General features: G+C 40.4%; 1 protein-coding gene across 2 annotated transcripts in view; it reads right to left on the bottom strand.

Annotated features, from left to right (window-relative positions):
- Window positions 1-17,008, bottom strand: part of KIF13B (kinesin family member 13B) — a 183,157-nt gene extending 166,149 nt beyond the window's left edge. For both annotated transcript variants that reach the window (XM_044766906.2, XM_070505112.1), the window contains exons 1-2: window positions 16,866-17,008; window positions 611-704 (exon numbers count right to left, since the gene is read on the bottom strand). In XM_044766906.2, coding sequence (XP_044622841.2) covers window positions 611-704; window positions 16,866-16,920 — 149 coding nt within the window. In that variant the 5' untranslated portion in view covers window positions 16,921-17,008. The remainder of the gene's footprint in view (window positions 1-610; window positions 705-16,865) is intronic.
- Window positions 17,009-19,478: the final 2,470 nt, after the last annotated feature.

Genomic DNA, 19,478 nt, shown 5'->3' with positions numbered 1-19,478 from the left:
TCATCCAAATCCAGAAGTGATGCTCAAGGATTCACCCTCAACCCCTGACAGATAGTCCTTCCAAGATCTTAAAATCTACTGTGGAGCTACAATTAACAACCCAAAGCAATATATAATAATTCAATTCGGTAGTACAGATTATAGCTTACATGGATTTAAAGAAAAGGAATCACTGAGGGCTGCAGGAATGCCTTCAGGAAGAGAGCAGCACTTGAAGTGTGCCCTGCCTGACAGACAGGATTCAAATTAGCAGAAGTAAAAGCAACTCAAGCTGAAGAACAACCTAAAGGTCTTTCCTTCTACCTCACTTCTTCCCCTTTACCTCTCAGCTAACTCTCCAGCTGGGACCATCTCCTTCAAGAAGCCTTCCTCAGTTATTTCACAACCTAACCTAAGCTCTCTTCTCTGAGCTTCTAATACAGTTACTGGCTATGACACTCATTCTGGCACTTAGTTATTCCACATTATAGACCTCATCTCTTCAACTTGACAGCAATATGTCTCTACATGGTAAGCATTCAGGATTTGCTGCGCTGAACTCAATTCAGCAGTCATTGTTGCTTTCAGTCATTTAAAACTCCATTGATCATAACACTGTTTCTTAACTTACCGGGCATCTCCTTTGGCAAGATTAGTATTTACAGGATTAAGAATAACCTTGTTTGCATCCACATCCACCACACATTTGGTATGCAAGTCAATTTCTGCAGGGAAAAAAAAAGAAAAAAAGACAGGAAAAAGACATTTTTTAAAGTAACGTTTCAGAAAAAGCATTTGACAAAAATTCAACACTCTTTCATGATAAAAATACTCAGCAAACTAGGAATAGAAGAGAACTTCCTCAATCTAATAAGGTGCATCTACAAAAACCTGCAGCTAACATCATGCTTAATGGTGAAAGACTGAACACTTGGCCTCTAACATCAGGAACAAGACCGGGATGTCTACTGCCACACTTCTGTTCAACAGTGTACTAGGAGTTCTGCTCAGGGCAGCCCGGCAAGAGAAACAAATAAAAGGTATCCAGATCGGAAAGAAAGAAGTAAAACTCTACTTGTAGATGATATGATCTGTATATAGAAAATCCTAAGAAATCTGCTAAAAAACTATTAGAATAAACAAGTCATGCAAAGCTGTAGGATACAAGATCAACATATAAAAATCAGTTGTGTTTCTACACACCAGCAATCAAATACCCAGAAGTTGAGAAAATAATTTCATTTATAACATGAAAAAGATTTAAATACTTAGGAATAAATTTAAAGATTTTTTTTTCCTTTTTCTCCCCAAAGCCCCCCGGTACACAGTTGTATATTTTTAGTTGTGGGTCCTTCTAGCTGTGGCATGTGGGACACCGCCTCAGTGTGACCTGATGAGTGGTGCCATGTCCACGCCCAGGATCCGAACCGGCGAAACCCTGGGCCACCGAAGCAGAGCATGTGAACTTAACCACTCAGCCATGGGGTTGGCCCCCAGGAATAAATTTAAAAGAAGTACAAGACTTGTATGTTGAAAATTCTAAAACACTTTTGAAAGAAATTAAAAACTTAAACAAATGGAAAGACATCTTATGTTCATAAATTGAAAGACTTAATATTGTTAAGATGGGGGCCGGCCCAGTGGTGCGGTGGGTAAGTGCGCACGTTCCACTTCGGTGGCCTGGGATTCCCCAGCTTGGATCCCAGGTGCAAACATGACACCACTTGGCAAGCCATGCTGTGGTAGGCGTCCCACATATAAAGTAGAGAAGGATGGGCATGGATATTAGCTCAGGGCCAGCCTTCCTCAGCAAAAAGAGGAGGATTGGCCGCAGATGTTAGCTCAGGGCTAATCTTCCTCAAAAAAAAAAAAAAATACTGCTAAGATGGAAATACTCCCCAAATTGGTCTACAAGATTCAGGGCAATCCCTATCAAAATCCCAGCTGGCTTTTTTTTTCCAAAAATTAACAAGACAAGCTGATCCTAAAATCTATATGGAAATGCACAAGACCGAGAATAACCAAAACAATCTTGAAAAAGACAAACAAAATAAAAGACTATACTCACCAATTTCAAACTTACTACAAAGATCAAGTAATTAAGATAGTGTAGTACCACTAGAAGGATGGAAGGACAGACATAAAGAGCAACAGAACAGAGTCCAGAAATATACCGTCACATTTGTGGCCAACTGACTTTGACAATGGTGTCAAGACAATCCAATGGGGAAAGTACAGTCTTTTCAACAAATGGTGGTGGGACAACTGGATATCCACATGCAAAAGAATAAACACCATACACAAAAATTAAGTCCAATCGATCACAGACATACATATGTAAGAGCTAAAACTATAAAACTCTTAGAAGAAAACATAAGGATAAATCCACATAACCTTGGGTTAGGTAATGGTTTCTTAGACACCAAAAGCACAAGCAACAAAAGAAAAAAATAAATTGAAAGTCATCAAAAGGAAAATCTTTTGTGCTTCAAAGGACACCATCAAGAGAGTAAAAGACAAGCCACAAAATCAAACAAATATTTGTAAGTCATATATCTATAATAAGGGACTTGCATCAGAAAATATAAAGAACTCTCACAACCCAATAATTTTATTATAGACAGGGGCCGGCCCTGTGGCATAGTGGTTAAGTCTGGTGCATTCTACTTCAGCAGCCCCGGTTCATGAGTTTGGATCCAGGGCATGTACCCACACCACTCTTCAGTCATGCTGTGGTGGCAACCAACATATAAAGTAGAGGAAGACTGGTAAAGGTGTTAGCTCAGGGAAAATCTTACTCAAGCAAAAAAAAGGGGAAGATTGGCAACAGATGTTAGCTCAGGGCTAATCTTCCTCAGCAAAAAAAAATAAAATAAAAATGATTGTGCTGATAGTTGCACAGCTGTGTGAGTATAATAAAAACCAGTGAATTGGCTTAACTGTATGGTACGTGAATTATCTCTCAAAGCTATTTACAAAAAACGTATAGGCCACATAATGTTTATGTTCTCATATTTTTATATTCTTGTATTTTTCTGACCCAAAGTATGAAACTGTTTCTGTTTGCCTTATCTCCACTACCAAAAGATAAGCTCTAAGGAAAGGAGCTGCACTACATTGGAGTTATTTTCTATTTCCCAAAGAACCTTGGCCAAAGATCAATGTCATACTTATTATAATTTAAGAGTATTTCCACTGCCAGGAAAAGTCATTTCTTTTTTCATTTTACTTTATATAACTGAAACAAATGCAAAAACAACAACAAAGACAAAAATTTTCCTCCATGTACCTGCCACAACTTAACTTTTCTCATATAAGTTATTCTACATTTGTTCTCAAAGATACATTCTAGAAATATAAAAAAACTGAGTGGTCTTTTAGCCAATACATTTTTCAGACAAAGAGAACTGAAAGAAAACTGTAGAGCAATGTTTTACTCAGGTCTGGAAGACCAACCCCGAAAAGGCCACAGTTCCACTGTGGTCGACCAGCACTAGAGTCTATCTGTAAGGCTTTGTGTCTAAACCCACCCTAGACCGTCACAGAAACGCTGCAAGAAACTCTCAGCCTCACTGCAAAAACTTTTCAAACACCCAATTTTACTTCTTCCTTTCCTTAGGTCCAGAGCTAAGCAAGTTTGCAATCATCAGACTCTGTTACTCTTACTCCTTAATGGCTTCTGACCACATTGTATTGGCTGGCCCCTTACAGTCAAATCTGTATCATACACAAATGCATTATCAACTCTCCGGAAACTGTACTGTGACTCAGAATCCACTATGCCACCACCCACCACAAAGTTAGTTATTAGTTTCTTGCAGGAACATTTGGTCTGAGCAGAGGAGCTGCATGCATAGCTCTTTATGCAGAAGTATACATCTAGAATGCAAACCTGAAAAGCTGCAAATCAAATATTTTCCCCAGTAAGTGCTCTGCCTTCATTTCAAATGATCTTTAATTGAGAAAGGATCCAAACATTTTCCTTCATTTGTGTGCTTTCTCCCTATCCTCTTCACAGCTCCTCCCTCCTCCGTCTCACGTCTTCATTAGATACAACTAATAATTTGGAAGCATTAAGTGGCATGATTAAGGAACCAATCCCTGGAAAATCCTATATGATACAAAGAATCACCTAATATCTAATCTACCCAACCTAAACTCATTTTGTCCTAAAGACTGCAACTTACAAATGTTCCTGCATCTAACATTCGCCAAAAGCAGCATTTAAAATAGAAACAACTATCTTCACTTCTTTATTAGCTTCTTTATTAGCTCAGTTTTTGTAATCAAAATTCCTACCCCAACTCTGCTGACTGATGGATACATATTAATAGAAGACTTTTCACAAGACTGTTTAGAATATGGGTGGAACATCTAGGACACACACCCAAGCAAATAAATGCAATGAGATTTGATGAGTTTAAGGGTCAGATGTCTGAAAAGCATTTTAATATAAAATGCTATAGCTAGTATACCATCAAATGTTACTAACTGGTTGAATTAAATTATACTGCTACAAGATTCTAAACGTGACACTTTCTCCATAGAAAACTTCTTGTGCCATACTGCTTAGAAAGCAAAGCAGTGATTAAATAGCAGTAACAAACTTAGGCTTTAAAGTTAACCCAAATTTTAAAAATTTTAAAAAAAATTTTTTTTAAACACCTAACAAAAATCCGAAAGATAAACAGCTTCCTCTTAGTTTGGAACAATACTTAGATTAAAAAGATAAGGACCTAGCTGCTATGCATTGCCTTTGCAAAAATAGCATTCAAATACACCCATATTCACAGCAGCATTACTCACAACAGACAAAAGGGGGAAGCAACCCAAGTGTCCATCAATGACTGAATAAACAAAATGTGGTGTGTGTGTGTATATATATATATATATATATATATACACACACACATACACATTCAGTGGAATATTATTCAGCCTTAAAAAGGAACGAAATTCTGCTAAAACATGGATGAACCTTGAAGATATTCTTTTAAGTTAAATAAGCCAGTTACAAAAGGACAAATACTGTATGATTCCACTTACATGAGGTACCTAGAGTAGTCAAATTCATAGAGAAAGAAAGTAGGATGGTGGTTGCCAGGGGCTGGGCTGAAGAGGCAACAGGGGAGGTAGTTTCATGGGTAAGGAGTTTCAGTTTTGCAAGATAAAAAAAGTTCTAGAGATGAATGGTGGTGATGCTTGTACGACAATGTGAATGTACTTAACGCCACTGAACTGGACACTTAAAAGTGGTTTAAGAGGGTAAATTTTATGTTATGTAAACTTTACCACAATAAAAAAATAGTACTAAATACTCATCATTATTATAACAAGTAACACATGGACAAGAGTTTATTCCTAGTAAAGTCTAAAACAATGAGATTGGGATTTAATTAGAACTATGTCTAAAAACCAATAAAAAACCAGAGTGATCTTAGTGTTCAGTAATACTGTAAGCTTATGTCATGACTAACCAAGCTTTATAGTCCTCAGAACCATGAATGCTTTGATGTGTCCATGAGTCCTTAGAAAAAAGAAATTTACTCCACTAACAATAAAGACCCCGTATTATTTCCCAAACAGGATGCTTTTCTAGGTGAAGTTCCTCAAGATGAGTACCGAAACATCTACAGCTGACAATTCAGCTTATTCAGCCAGCAAATTAGTCACCTGTAGAAGTGAACAATAATTTGAAACAAGTCTTTCTTCAGTGCATAAATCAGCTATGACTCACTCCTCAGTGACATCACAGCAAGAGACGGGCAGGGCCTGAGAGACTCCCCTTACATAACTCCTGTTCCGTGTGGGGAAACGCATCACTCTCAGTGTGGACAAAACCATTCTGAGCTGCCCATTTAGTAATCTGCTTTTCTAATTCTCCAGAAAATTAATAACAATTTTCACACAAACCCTACTACTCAGAAATATAATTGTACCTCCCTTTACCTACCAGTCATGTTTCTAAAAAGCTAACTATGACTTACTCTTAAATTCACAAGGGTCCATTTTTAAAAGGAAGATAGTAAATTACCTGTAAGATTCACACTGTGATTAAATTGCAAACTCTGCATGCTATATAAGGTTCTATCGTCAACTAATTTGTGTCACATGCCTAATACTTCTACGTGTCTATGCATGCTCATATGAATAAAATATTCATCACTAATATTTGACGTATGAAGGACTTGTTTTCCCAACTACAGTACAATACTCTTATTGGCAGAATACAGAATATGACTTACACTTCTTTACTAATAAGTTGCTTGGGACTTCCTTGAGGCCACTGACCCAGGGAGGAAATAAATTATGTGATGCCACACAGGGAAACAAGCAAACTGGTAGTATGCTTTCCAGTAAGAGATATATAAGATATCCTAATCACCTATTTTTATGTTTTACCAGTGAACACAAAAATCTATTCAGTAAATAAAAATATAATAACTGAAGGGAAGCAGGCAGGAGGAGAGCAAAAAGGGTAAAGGGACACATATGTATGGTGACAAACAGAAACTAGATATAATAATGTACATCTGAAATTTACACATTATAAACCAATGTGACCTCAATAAAATAATTTTAAAAATATATATAAGTAACTGAGCTCATGGGACCGGCCCCGTGGCCGAGTGGTTAAGTTCACGTGCTCCGCTTTGGCGGTCCAGGGTTTCACTGGTTTGGATCCTGGGCGCAGACATGGCACCGCTCCTCAGGCCATCCCACATGCCACAACCAGAAGGACCTACAACTAAAATATACAACTAGGTACTGGGGGAACTTGGGGAGAAAAAGCAAGAAAAAAGAAGATTGGCAACAGTTGCTAGCTCAGGTGCCAATCATTAAGGAAAAAAAAGTAACTGAGCTCTAATATGGCTAAAGAAAAGATTGAGGAACGAAGGAAGATTCAAAACAGTATGCCTGATAAGGAGAAAAGAGGTCATAGGATAAAAATAATTAAAATAATCTATGTGGCCCAAAACATAAACGTGTATATTCAAGAAACTAATCAACCTCAGAAGGCTAGGAAATAAGTATTTAAAAACTTAGAAGGCAAAACCAGAATAGCCAAAACAATCTTGAAAGAGAAGAACAAAGTAGAAAGACTACACTCAAACTTACTAAAAAGCTACAGTAATCAAGACAGTGTGGTACTAACATAAGGATAGACACATAAATCAATAGAACAGGACTGAGAGTCCGGAAATATACCATCTGGTTTATAGTCAAATGATTTCAACAAGGGTGCCAAGACAATCCAATGGGGGACGTACAGTCTTTTCAACAAATGGTGCTGGGACAATTGGATATCCACATGCAAAAGACTGAAATTGGACCTCTACCTCACATCACATTCAAAAATTAACTCCAAATGGATCAAAGATCTAAATGTAAGAGCTAAAACTATAAAACTCTTAGAAGAAAACATAGGCATAAATCCACATGATGTTGGGTTAGGTGATTGCTTCTTAGCTATAGCATCAAAAGCACAAGCAACAAAAGAAAAAAATAGATAAATGGGACCACATCAAAATGAAAAATTTTTGTGCTTCAAAGAACACTGTTGAGAATGAAAAGGCAACCCACAAAACCAAGAAAATATCTGCAAATCATATATCTGACAAGGGACTGGTATCCAGAATATATTAAGAACTCTTACAACCCAATAATAAAAGACAACTCAATTTTTAAAATAAGTATAGGGTTTGAATAAAGATCTTTCCAAAGATATGCAAATGGCCAATAAGCACATGAAAAGATGCTCAAATCATTAGACATTGGGGAAATGCAAATCAAAATTACAATGAGATACCACTTCTCAGCCCCTAGGATGGCAATAATCAAAAAGACAGACAACAAACGTGTTGGTGTGGACATGGAGAAATTGGAAGCTTCATACACTGTTGGTGGGAATGTAAAACAGTGCAGTTACTTTGGAAAACTATTTAGCAGTTTCTCAAAAGTTAGAGTTACTATATAACCCAGCAATTCCACTTATACGGATATACATATCCAAGAGAATGAAAATATACATCCACACAAAAATTTACATATAAATGTTCACAGCAGTATTATTTATAATAATCAAAAAGTGGAAACAAGCCAAATGCCCATCAACTGATGAACGGGTAAACAAAAGATGGCATCTCCATATCACGAAATATTATTCAGCTTTAAACAAAATGAAGTATTGATGCACACTACAACATGGATAAATCCTGACTACATTATGCCAAGTGAAAGACGTCAGATGCAAAAGTCCACATATTGTATAATTCCATTTATATGAAATGTCCAGAATAGGCAAATCCATAGAGACAAGAAGTAGATTAGTGGTTGCCAGGGGCTGAGGGGAGGGTGGAGCGTGTAGGAGTAGGGGTGGCTGGAGAGTAATACTAATGGGAGAGTCTTTCTTTGGGATGATGAAAATGTTCTGGAATTGGATAGTGGTGATAGTTGTACAGTTCTGCAAATACACTAAAAGCCATTGAATTGTACACTTTTCATATGTGAAAAATATCTTTAAAAAAAACTTGGGAGGAATGACCTCACTGCTCTCAAGAGATATAAAATACAGTTAGAGTCCTTCAACCACATTTCTAAATACTCACTACTCTGAAGATCCCAGCCAACCCACTTCTTCTTGTTCTCAATTAATAACCTCATACTTGGGCCAGCCCCATGGCCGAGTGATTAAGTTCACGTGCTCTGTTTCTGCGGCTCAGGGTTTCGCCAGGTTCAGATCCTGGGCACAGACACGGCACCGCCCACTGGGCCACGCTGAGGCAGCGTCCCACATGCCACAACTAGAAGGACCCACAACTAAAAAAATATACAACTATGTACTGGGGGTATTTGGGGAGAAAAAGGAAAAATAAAATCTTTCAAAAAAAAACCTCATACTCTATCTCATCAAGAAAATTAAGCACTCCAGGGTCTTCCCATTATATAATTATCCTCTTCTCATATTTCAAAATTTTCCCTCTCCTACTGGCTCTTTCTCTCTTTCTATAACAATACTCAGACTCAAAAAAAGAAAAAAAAGGCCTCTTCCTAACTACACTTTTAGATTCCACTCCTTACCCTTCCCTTCTACACGGAGTGTTTTGAAAGAATATTCATGTATACTCACTGTCTCCATATTGGCATGCCCACTTATTTCTCAGCCCACTACCAACACACCAACACTAATTCATTCAGTCAAAAGTATGCTCCTGAAAATTACCATTGACTGCCAAGATGCCAAATCCACTGACTGCAACTCAGCGTTATCACAGTTATCCTACACGCCACTCCTGGGAGATCTGACTACTGACCATTCCTTCCTTGACACCTTTTCCTCCCTGGGCTTCCACAATACTTTCACCTGCTTCTCCTTCTGTCTCTCTTCTTGGCCTCTGTGACCTCCTCCTTCACACACGGCTTAATTTGGTGTTCTGTCTTTTAAATATAGTAATAACTCCCAAATGAAAATGTATCTCCAGTCCCTTAGTTTCAGACTCACATATATAACAGCCTTCTGGATCCATCCACTTGGCTGCACTTCAGACACCTAAAACTCAACAAGTCTGCTGAATTTCTTACATGAATGCACTATATCTTATTCATAGTAGTAGGTGCAGGGTATGGCACATGATAAGCACTGACTAAATATTGTTGAATGTGCAAGAATAGAACTCATCATTTCCCACACCTGCACCCTTAAACTTGCTTCTCCTATCCTTCTGATCTCAGTTAATGACACCAGCATTCACTCACTTAGCTATCTAAATCATCGGCTTTGCAGTCTTCCTACATTTCCTAAATTTCAGTTGCTTTCATACCACCTTGACACATTCTTGCTGGATATATCTAGAACGCAAGATGCTCTTTACCCAGCCCATCTCTCAGGAATGTGTTTGCAGCCAGCAACCTTGAGATAAAAAGTCTTCCTTGAGGACAAAGAGCAGGCTTACTTACTACTTAAAAGCAATGGATTCCCCAAGCTCAGTGTTCCTCAGATGCAACACAAACCCCAGTGTTTGCACAGCATCCATCTGGACCCCTCCACGGCACTCCCGTGGGATTTGCAGGCAAGGGGAAGTGCTCACACAGATGCTGTGCCATGAGTAAGTCCTCTGACCCAGAAGTCCTATGTCTTCTACCAGCATGCATGAAACAAATAACAACCTAACTTATTAGCTTGTAAGCAGGGTAAAGACACATAGATTACCTTCCTAAATCATCACTTTAACAGTGTCACTACTCTATTCAAAAACCTAGAGTCACTGTACTCCTCAAACCACGTTCAAGACTCTTCTGAATCTGCCTGTACCTCACCTAAATAACTTCACATGCCTCCATCCCCCACATACCTCTCCACTTCAGTAAGGCCAACTTCCATCACTCTTCTCATCCCTCACTCCCTGTACTCTTCCAGCTTTTCCATGAAAGCACAGAATTTAAGGGCTGGGGCTCTCAAGTTGAACAGCCTAGGTTTCAATCCTGTGTCTCCACTTGACAGTTATGTGATTTGGGGCAGGTTGCTAAGCTTTAAGTTCCCCTTTTCTCATCTGTAAAATGGAGTTACAGTGTAAATGCTTCCTAGCATTGTTGTGCGGATTAAATGAAATAATCTAGTTCAGTGTTTGGGACCATGTCAGCGCACAGTAACCTCTCAATACCTGTTACTTATACAGATACCGTCTCCTTCCTGCTGTCTGAATTTTTACAGCTAACTTCCTCACTGTTCTTGCAAATGTCTTGCTAATTCCTACATCAACGTTTTGCTAATTCCAACAACTCATGTTATGCACCCCACCTGCCATACCTTCCTCCCTGCCCACTGTCTTCAACTCATTCCTCATCATTCTCAAGTCCCACCCCCATTTCTTTAATTCATAATGCACCATCATCATTACACTGTGTACACGTATTCTTATAATTGACTCGCCTGTGCATCTCTTATTACCAATAAGACAGTGAGCTCCTTTGGTCAAAGATCACGACTTATGCTTCTCGTGTATCTTGCACATCTTTGAAAATTATGTAAACTCAGGAACACAAGATTCCTTTAAAGATCATCATGTCCAATACAGTAGTAAAAGCACAGGCTTTAATGGCAAAGTAGGTGAATTCAGGGTCCAAAATACTGGTTTTGTAATTCTGGGAGTTACTTAACCCCTCTGAGATTCTGTTAAATAATAATTCTATAACTACCTTTCAAAGTTTTGTTTGAAGAATGAAATAAGGTATAAAAAGTACCAAACTGGGGCCGGCCCAGTGGCATAGTGGTTAAATGCGCCTGCTCCACTTCGGTGGCCCAGGGTTTGCTGGTTCAGATCCCAGGTGCAGACCTACACACCACTCACCAAGCCATGCTGTGGAGGCATCCCACATACAAAACAGAGCAAGATTGGCACAGATGTTAGCTCAGCAACAATCTTCCTCAAGCAAAAAGAGGAGGATTGGCAACAGATGTTAGCTCAAGGCCAATTTTCCTCACCAAAAAAAAAAAAAAAAAGTGTACCAAATTCTGTAGCTCACAAATAGAAAGCTCCCAAAAAGTAGCTATTATTTTTCCTTCAATCAACACGTGATGAATTGCATGGGTTAATTAATACAATCTTTTAAAGATATCTACAGCTTCTGAGAATTAAAGTCCAATACCAATTAAATCATGGATTGTGTCCCATAGACCAGTTAGTTTCACACACTTCCCCACAGACTACACTGCTCATCTTTGCCAAGTGTTTTTAAGAACATGCTTTGTGGAACACAAGGGAATCTGATCAGCAAGCACAGAGGTCAATAATAAATCCATTTCCACTCAATACAATCTCACATCTCAATCCATCTGCTTAACAAATAGTTTCATCAGTGGTTTCTTTCATCTTCAGAATTTAAGAAGTGGAAAAGTTAGACATTTGTCATTGTTTTATGGAGGTGAGGGGGTAAAAGTAAATGCCGATTCAAACAAATTTTATTTTATTTTATAAACTTGTACTTTCTTCTCCAAAAGCCTCTGGCCCTATGCATATAAATCCCAATTTCAGTCAGAGTTGACAGCAGAAACAAAACAATGTTGTAAGAGATGTGTCTCATTCTCCATCAGATGGTAGTAAAACAAGTACCTTCTGTTTTAGAAAATATGTTAGAAATTTCCATCCACAGTCATCCTTAACTCCAACATCAGCGATCTCTCTGAGGAGGCTTAACCACCACCAATGGTCTCAGGTCAAAAACTCCTTCCTGTTCCAAACAGATTCTCCCACCCTCCCCCACCTTTCATTTCCTACAGATTAGCTGTTTCTTCGCTGACTGCCGAGGTCCTCTAAGCTTCCTCCTACTTCAGCTTCACCTGGTCTCTTGATTCACATGTACTTGGTTTTGTGCAGCCTCCTCCCTCTTCCTATTCGCAGGGCCTCAGCTTTACCACGCGCTCCTAAATGTTGCTCAGCTGTGCCCTCAATCAGCCCTCTGCCCAGGCTTTTCCATCTTGCCCTGAGATCTGGCAATCTTCTCCTTCATGCTAAGACCCACACGAAGTTCTAAAACACTAAACAGAACCCCTGGACCAGCCACCCTGAACCCAGACTTCTGGGCCTAGCGTTCAGGGCTCCCGGTAGTTTCACCTCGGCTTTGTAATATCATCCTTTCCTAGGCAACCTCACAGAAGCCTCCCTTCTGGGAGGCTCATCTTGTCTCTGCTGTCTCAACTTGCCCGGCTCATTGGAGTCTCTCTGTGCCTTTGCTCTCAGGCCATCCTTCCTCCTCAAAGAACCATGCTCTCCCTGCCCTCCCACCCTGCATCCGTTCCAGCTGGAAGCTTCCTTCCTCCAAGTCTAACCAAAGTTCTCCCGCTCCAGAGAAGCCTTCCCTAATCACCAGGTTGAAGGGATTTTTCACACCTCTAAACTCCTGTACCTCCCTGGCACTTCGTAACCAGCAATCTGCTATAGGTGTTGACCTTTTAATCTTATCTTTCACATGACAGTCATTTCCTCATGAGCATGAACCATAAAGCGCACTTTAAAAACCTGAATACTAGACAACACTAAGAAGGTTTTAGGAAATAAAATTCCCCCAAGAAGAACAATCAATCTCATTTTTTCACATTTTTTTCTAGCCCTTGCCCATTCCTGTTTACATTCTTACACAGCAATAATCATACTAGTAGATTCAATCACACAGTTACATATACCATTTTACACTCTGCTTTTTCTGCTAACACAGGAAACAGTCTTCCTTAGCAAACGATTTTGACTTCCATCATTTTTAATGGCTATATAATAGTGTTTCCACTGAGATACTAGATTGTGATTTATTTAAGCACTGACTTCCATTAGACATCACGTTCTTCTTGCGTCTTTCACTGCATCAAGTGTCGTAAAATGCAAAGTAAACCCTCGAGAAATACCTGTTGAAATAAATTTATTGTCTATGCTTCCTAACACCTGAAATAGCCCGTTTCACAGTTTTCCTCTCGGCTAAATTTCTATTATAATTTCTGGTTTCATCACCTGAAGCTAGGTAGATATAGCAAAGGAATTTGCCAAACAGCTTTTATGTAGATTTCTTTATTTTAGTAGTTGATCTTATACATATTTAAACATGGGAAGCCCCTTGAGCAAAAGGCAATAAAATCCCATACTAATATAAGCTAGACACCTGGCAGGCACCCAATAAATAGTAAACATTTTTTAAACCATCTAAAGTTATAAAACATCAAACTCCTGAACAGGAGAATGTCACCGATCTAGCTAGTACCATCAATTATGCTTGTAAAACTTTCGGCTCATTTAATAATTAGACTGGTTAATAATGTATGAAGGGGTGTTCTTTACAGTATAGAGAACAGAGGCAGAGTTGCCTGGTAAGTGGTACAAGCCTGAAAGACAACATGAGAAGACAGACAATATCCACAAACAGAACTTCCAGGCCTCATGACAATACAGATTTCCCCCTTTTCTTTAGCTTGTTTAAGTTCATATTTCACATGAAGAGAAGCAAAAATAAAAGTTGTAATATTAAAACTATGTAAAATTATATATGCATGTGAACCCAAAGTGGAATGGAAATAAGAAAATGAGAGTGTGAGATGTTAAGATGGAAGGATATTGGAGACTTTTCCCTTTTTATAGTCTGTTAGTATAATGCTAAAATGTATAACAAGAAAAATACTCCTGACAAAAGCATATTAGCCATCACAACTCTTGCTATTATTGATTTAGGGCCTAATGCTTAGTGTTCGGTTGACTAAGCTTCCCAAACCCACCTATAATTTAGCAAAAAAGACTGAAAAGCTCTTACTTTCATGACAAATGTTAAATAATAAACCAAGTAACTAACTTAACACCTAAGCACAGCCACATACTGAATAACATGAAGAACTAATGGGACACTAGGAGCTTCTTGCAAATTTCAGATTTTCTTCAAAAAGTAGCTAATGTGATTCCAAATATCAGAGTCTATACAGTAAAACTACACCATCCCAGTAACCCATTCTCATCTCAGTCTTACTTGTGAAGAGTGATTTCTGAGGTTGCTTCCTGCACTAATATGCTAAAAGAAAAACAATTATAACCAAAAGTTTACCATTTGTCATAATTATATATCTTTACTTAATATATTAATTTTCCCAGAAGTAATAATTGATCAAAGTAATATGATTCTTTTCAAAATTACTGGAAAGGAATATGGTCTTGTTTCAGCCTTTTTAAACAACTCTAGTTTAAAAATCACCAGCTTATAACTCCACTACACTGTATTCCATAGTAACTTCTACATTTATGTAAATGACTATTTCATGACAAAATAGAAATAGAATCAATTTTAATTATCTGTGGTAATCACTGAAAAAAGAAGTCCATGTGCGTTCAGGAAATATAAGGTTAGGTAAGAGACGGCACTAAATGAATGAGGAGGCAGTTTACCACAAATAATGTACTTCTATTTATAGGGTAATGGATCTATGTGTAAACCCTAATTTTAAAATGAGTTCAGCGAAAGAAACAGCTAACATCCATACCGTAGCTAAAATTATTATTCTATGCACCCCTCGAAACTGATACTGACAATTATTACAACCTAATTAATGACAATATTCAAGTAAAAAGCATAGTATTTCCCCTCAAAAACTGGAACCCATGGTGGGAGGGGAAGAGGGAAAGATTTTAATGATCTGAGATAGGTGTTTTGCGGTGGTTAGTTAGCTGCCTCTTTTTAGCACTGACATTTCCAAGGTTTTTGTGAAAAGGAAGTTTTAAGAATGTGCTGAAATCATGCTTTCAGAATCAAACCCCAGATAAGTAGTGTTTTATGCGTCTTGTTTTTTAGATTTTTGTTAATCATTGTCATGGTAATAAACTTGAGAAGAATGGAAATAAAGATGCCTGAACACTTAAGAACAGAAGCTTCTGAAAACTTTCAGAGGTCACCTACGTTTTTTCATTTTGTCAGAGCATGACACTAGCGAGGCAAGACTGAGGACCCAAAACGCGCACTAGTTTAAGTTCTTAGCAAAAAACTCTTCTATGTCACCCGGCAGCCTTAAGCAGACCTAGCAGGTACAGGAGGAATCGCCAACTCCTATATAAGACGTAACTCCAAGAGAAGAGATAAACCAACTTCCAAGAGAAAACACCAACTAACAAAGCACATGTCAACTGGTTGATCTGCATGTCTCAATATATATAAAAGACAGAAAAGAAAAACTGGAAAAACAACTCATAATTTCTACGTACACTTAAACAACACTTGATTACAAAAAGAGAAGTCGCAAAAACGACTCAGAAAATTATTCCGGTACTTAAACATGATTCTGGTCAGTTAACAGCCTTATATCAACCAAAAAGTCATCTCCTGGGACTATAATAGCGACCCAAATAATACAATAAGATAACCTTGTATAGAAAGTGTTTTCAAATATATTGTCTTGTTTAAAGCAACTTGCCCAGTCACGCTGCTAGTTAAGTATGGAAGTGAAGGCGCAGCCCACCTTCTCCTCGGACTTCAAGTTAGGGCTCTCTCCATTCCATTTGACTGTCTAAAGAGGATTTAAAATGTACTCCGTTTATCTGCTTTCTCTACCCTCCCTGCAGAAGGGAGAGAATGTCTGAAAGATACAATTTCACAAGAATCTTGGCACTTAAAGTATTTATTGTTGAGAGATGACGAATATGACTTCAAGCAAAACTTTCTCAACAGTCAAAAAAAGTGGGTGGGGGGGTGTATCTCTTCTGCCCAACTTCAATCAAAGTATTTATAACTCTTTATGACCGTCCAGGTTAAAGGAACATAAAGTGAAAGACCAAGATGAGGGATTTTTGCACTTCAGTGCTTTCTCAGGAGGAGTAAACCAAAATCCCTGCCATTTTTCCTGCTGCGGGCCACAAAAGTGCACGGTTGGGGCGACCGGGCCAGAGACGTGGGGCCTCGGGGACCCTGGCTGTCCCGGCCGGGCCGGAGGGGTGAGGACCCAAGGGGCGGGGGCTGGTCTGACAGCTGGATAGGCGGGAGCTGGGGGCGCGCAGGCACGGGACGCGGGGCAGGGGTGGGAGCAGGAGGAGGAAGCGAGCCGCGGCGGGGGACGAGGGCGCCCTCCTGGAAGGGCAGGGGAGGCGAGAGGGCGAAAGGGCGTGGGGCGGGGCGGGTGAGCCGGCGGAAGGGCAGCGGGCCGGGACCTGGGGCCCGCGACGCCCCGGGACGCGGTGCGGGCGAGGGGAGGGGCGTCCCGCACAGGCGGGCGTGGGGGACAACGTTTCGGGGCGCGCGGGCCGCCCTCTCTCCCGGACGCGGACTCCAGGGGCGGGGCCGGCCGGACCCCACACGCCGGGCGCGGGGAAGGGAAGGGCGCGCCAGGCACCTGCCGCCTCCGCCGCGGCGGCCCCGGGGGGGTCGGCTCTCACCTCTTCGGTTCATGGGCCGGATCCGGACGGCCACTTTCACTTTGGAGTCCCCCATCCTGTCGCTGCCGAGACTCTCGCTCGGCTTCCGTCTGCCGCGGCCACCGGGCAACTCTTCGGGACTGACCGGGAGGGAGGGGGCTACGGGCGGGAGGGGCGGGACCAGGGGCGGGGCCTGTGGGGGGGGCGGGGCCGGCCGCGGGTCTCCCGGCGCTCCCCGCTGCATGACGGGACTTGTAGTCCCTGAAGGTGGTCGTGGGGAGGGCGGCGGTAAAGGGGTTGGGTCGGGAGACCTCAAGACACGCTTCGCTCTCTGGGACTTGTAAATGCCCCTCTGCCTCTACACCATTCTTAGTCTCGCATTTGGTACTGAGATGTAAGCTGTGGATGAGCTGATAGCTCACCTGAAAACAAACAATTAAGTAGATGGTATTGGACACCTTGCGACCTATTCGTTCTCATTTCCTGCCAGTCTGGCTCAAGTTGTTTCCTCCGCCTGGATTGCCCTCCGGCCTTGTTTGCTGAAATCGTCTTTCAAGACAAGTCAAAAGTTACCCTTCTGGAAGTCTTTATACATCCACAGGTTTTATAGATCCACCCTGTGCCCAGCTTCCAGGCAAGACCTTGGTCTCTGGAACCAATCTGTGTTCAAATCCCGCCTCAGCACTTTCCAGCTATGTGACACCTGGCAAGTGATTTGACTGTTCTGTGCTTGTCTTTTCCATATGTAAGATGGAGACAATGATAGTGCCTACTTCGTAGGATACTGTGAGGCTTAAATGAGTGAATTCATGTAAAGTTCTTAAAAACTTCCGGGCACATAGGAAGTGCCCAATCAATGTTAGTCATTGTTTTTACTCTCTTGTAGCATTTATGCTGCAACTATTTCTGTCTCTCTGATCACGTATTTTTTTAAGCCATATCTTACTTGTGTGTGTAGCCTAGCCTGTAGTAGAAACCCAGTAACATTTATTGCATGAATGAATAAATGAATGAATGAAACCACACTAAAACTAGCTCTTTATTTTATTTTTAATTTTTTTTTTTTGAGGATGATCAGCCCTGAGCTAACATCTGCTGCCAATCCTCCTCTTTTTGCTGAGGAAGTCTGGCCCTGAGCTAACATCCATGCCCATCTTCCTCTACTTTATATGTGGGATGCCTGCCACAGCATGGCTTGATGAGCGGTGCCATGTCCGAACCCGGGATCAGAACTGGCCAAACCCGGGCCTCCGAAGGGGAATGTGTGAACTTAACCGCTGCACCACCGGGCCGGCCCCAAAACTAGGTCTTTATTAAGCGCAAGCAGAGACTGCTAACTGGTGTCCTGTGGGCAAGATGTGGCCTGAAAATATGTTCTGTTTGACCCAACAGTATTGACTAATGCATGAAAATCAGGAGATTTTCACATGCAAGACTGGGCCTACATTACGTATTGGAAATATGGATTGGAACTGAATAGCAGCGGCCACTTTTATAAGACAGCAGGTCTCTGGGGTTCACCATAGCCCTTCTCCAGTTTGCTTTACCACACCACCTGCTTAGATCCCATGGGTTTGTGACACTCGCTTGGATATGTTTAAGTGATAGCACAGAACTCAGAACCATTTACAGATGAGTAAATACAGAAAGCTGGCAAGACTTGCCCTTTTACCAACCACCCTATTGTTGAAAGAGCTTCAATACAGAGTTGTAAAAAGGTTAAAAACACCTTTAAGAGGATATAATCCTGACACCACAACATGGATGAACTTTGAAGACGTTATACAGAGTGAAAGAAACCAGACACAAAAAAACCCTGTATGGTTCCACTTATATGAGGTTCCTAGAGTAGTGAAATTCATAAAGACAGAAAGTAGAATGGTGATTGCCGGGGGCTGGGAGGAGGGGGAATAGGGAGTAAGTGTTTAATAAATACAGAGTTTGAGTTTGGGAAGGTAAAGTTCTGGAGATGGATGATGGTGATGGTTGCACAGCATTGTGAATGTCCTTAATGCCATTGAACTGTATACTTAAAAATGGTTAAAATAGTAAATTGATATTATGTATATTTTACCACAATAATTTTAAAAAACGTTAAAAATAGAAAATGCTACTCCAGAAGGCAGTCTTTAAAATAAGGGAATTTCTTTCTTAGGGGCACTTCCTCTGAGGTTTCAGGAGGGCCTTCTCAGCTGGAGAAGCAGTAAATTTTAGTACAGTGTGGGGGACTGGAATTGGCCACCCCAAGATATGTCTCTTTGGCATGAGGATTATTTTGGCTGGAGACTTTTAAAAACTGCAGACATGAGAGAAACTCTGAAAAGTAGAATTTACTTACCCTTTGTTAAGAGATAGTTACATTTGTAAAGGAAATCTCCATCTGTAAAGGTGTCTCCCTCTCTGTACCAGGAAGAAGGGGGATAACCTTATCTCTAGAAACTCTTATCAATACAGAAGGCAAGGACTTAAATCTGCATAATAACCTTACTCTTGTTTACTGTATTTTTATGGTAATCTCCCATAACTGACTCTCCCTACCCCCAACATCCTCCTTTGTCTTTAGCTGAGGGTGGTATTTAAGGGGAGAGCTTCTGAAATTTTGGCGAGTTTCTCAGTTTGCCTGAGCCTCTCCCT

Source organism: Equus asinus, chromosome 3 (genome assembly GCF_041296235.1).
Source record: "Equus asinus isolate D_3611 breed Donkey chromosome 3, EquAss-T2T_v2, whole genome shotgun sequence".
Taxonomy (NCBI): domain Eukaryota; kingdom Metazoa; phylum Chordata; class Mammalia; order Perissodactyla; family Equidae; genus Equus; species Equus asinus.
This window is presented reverse-complemented; position numbering and strand designations above follow the sequence as displayed.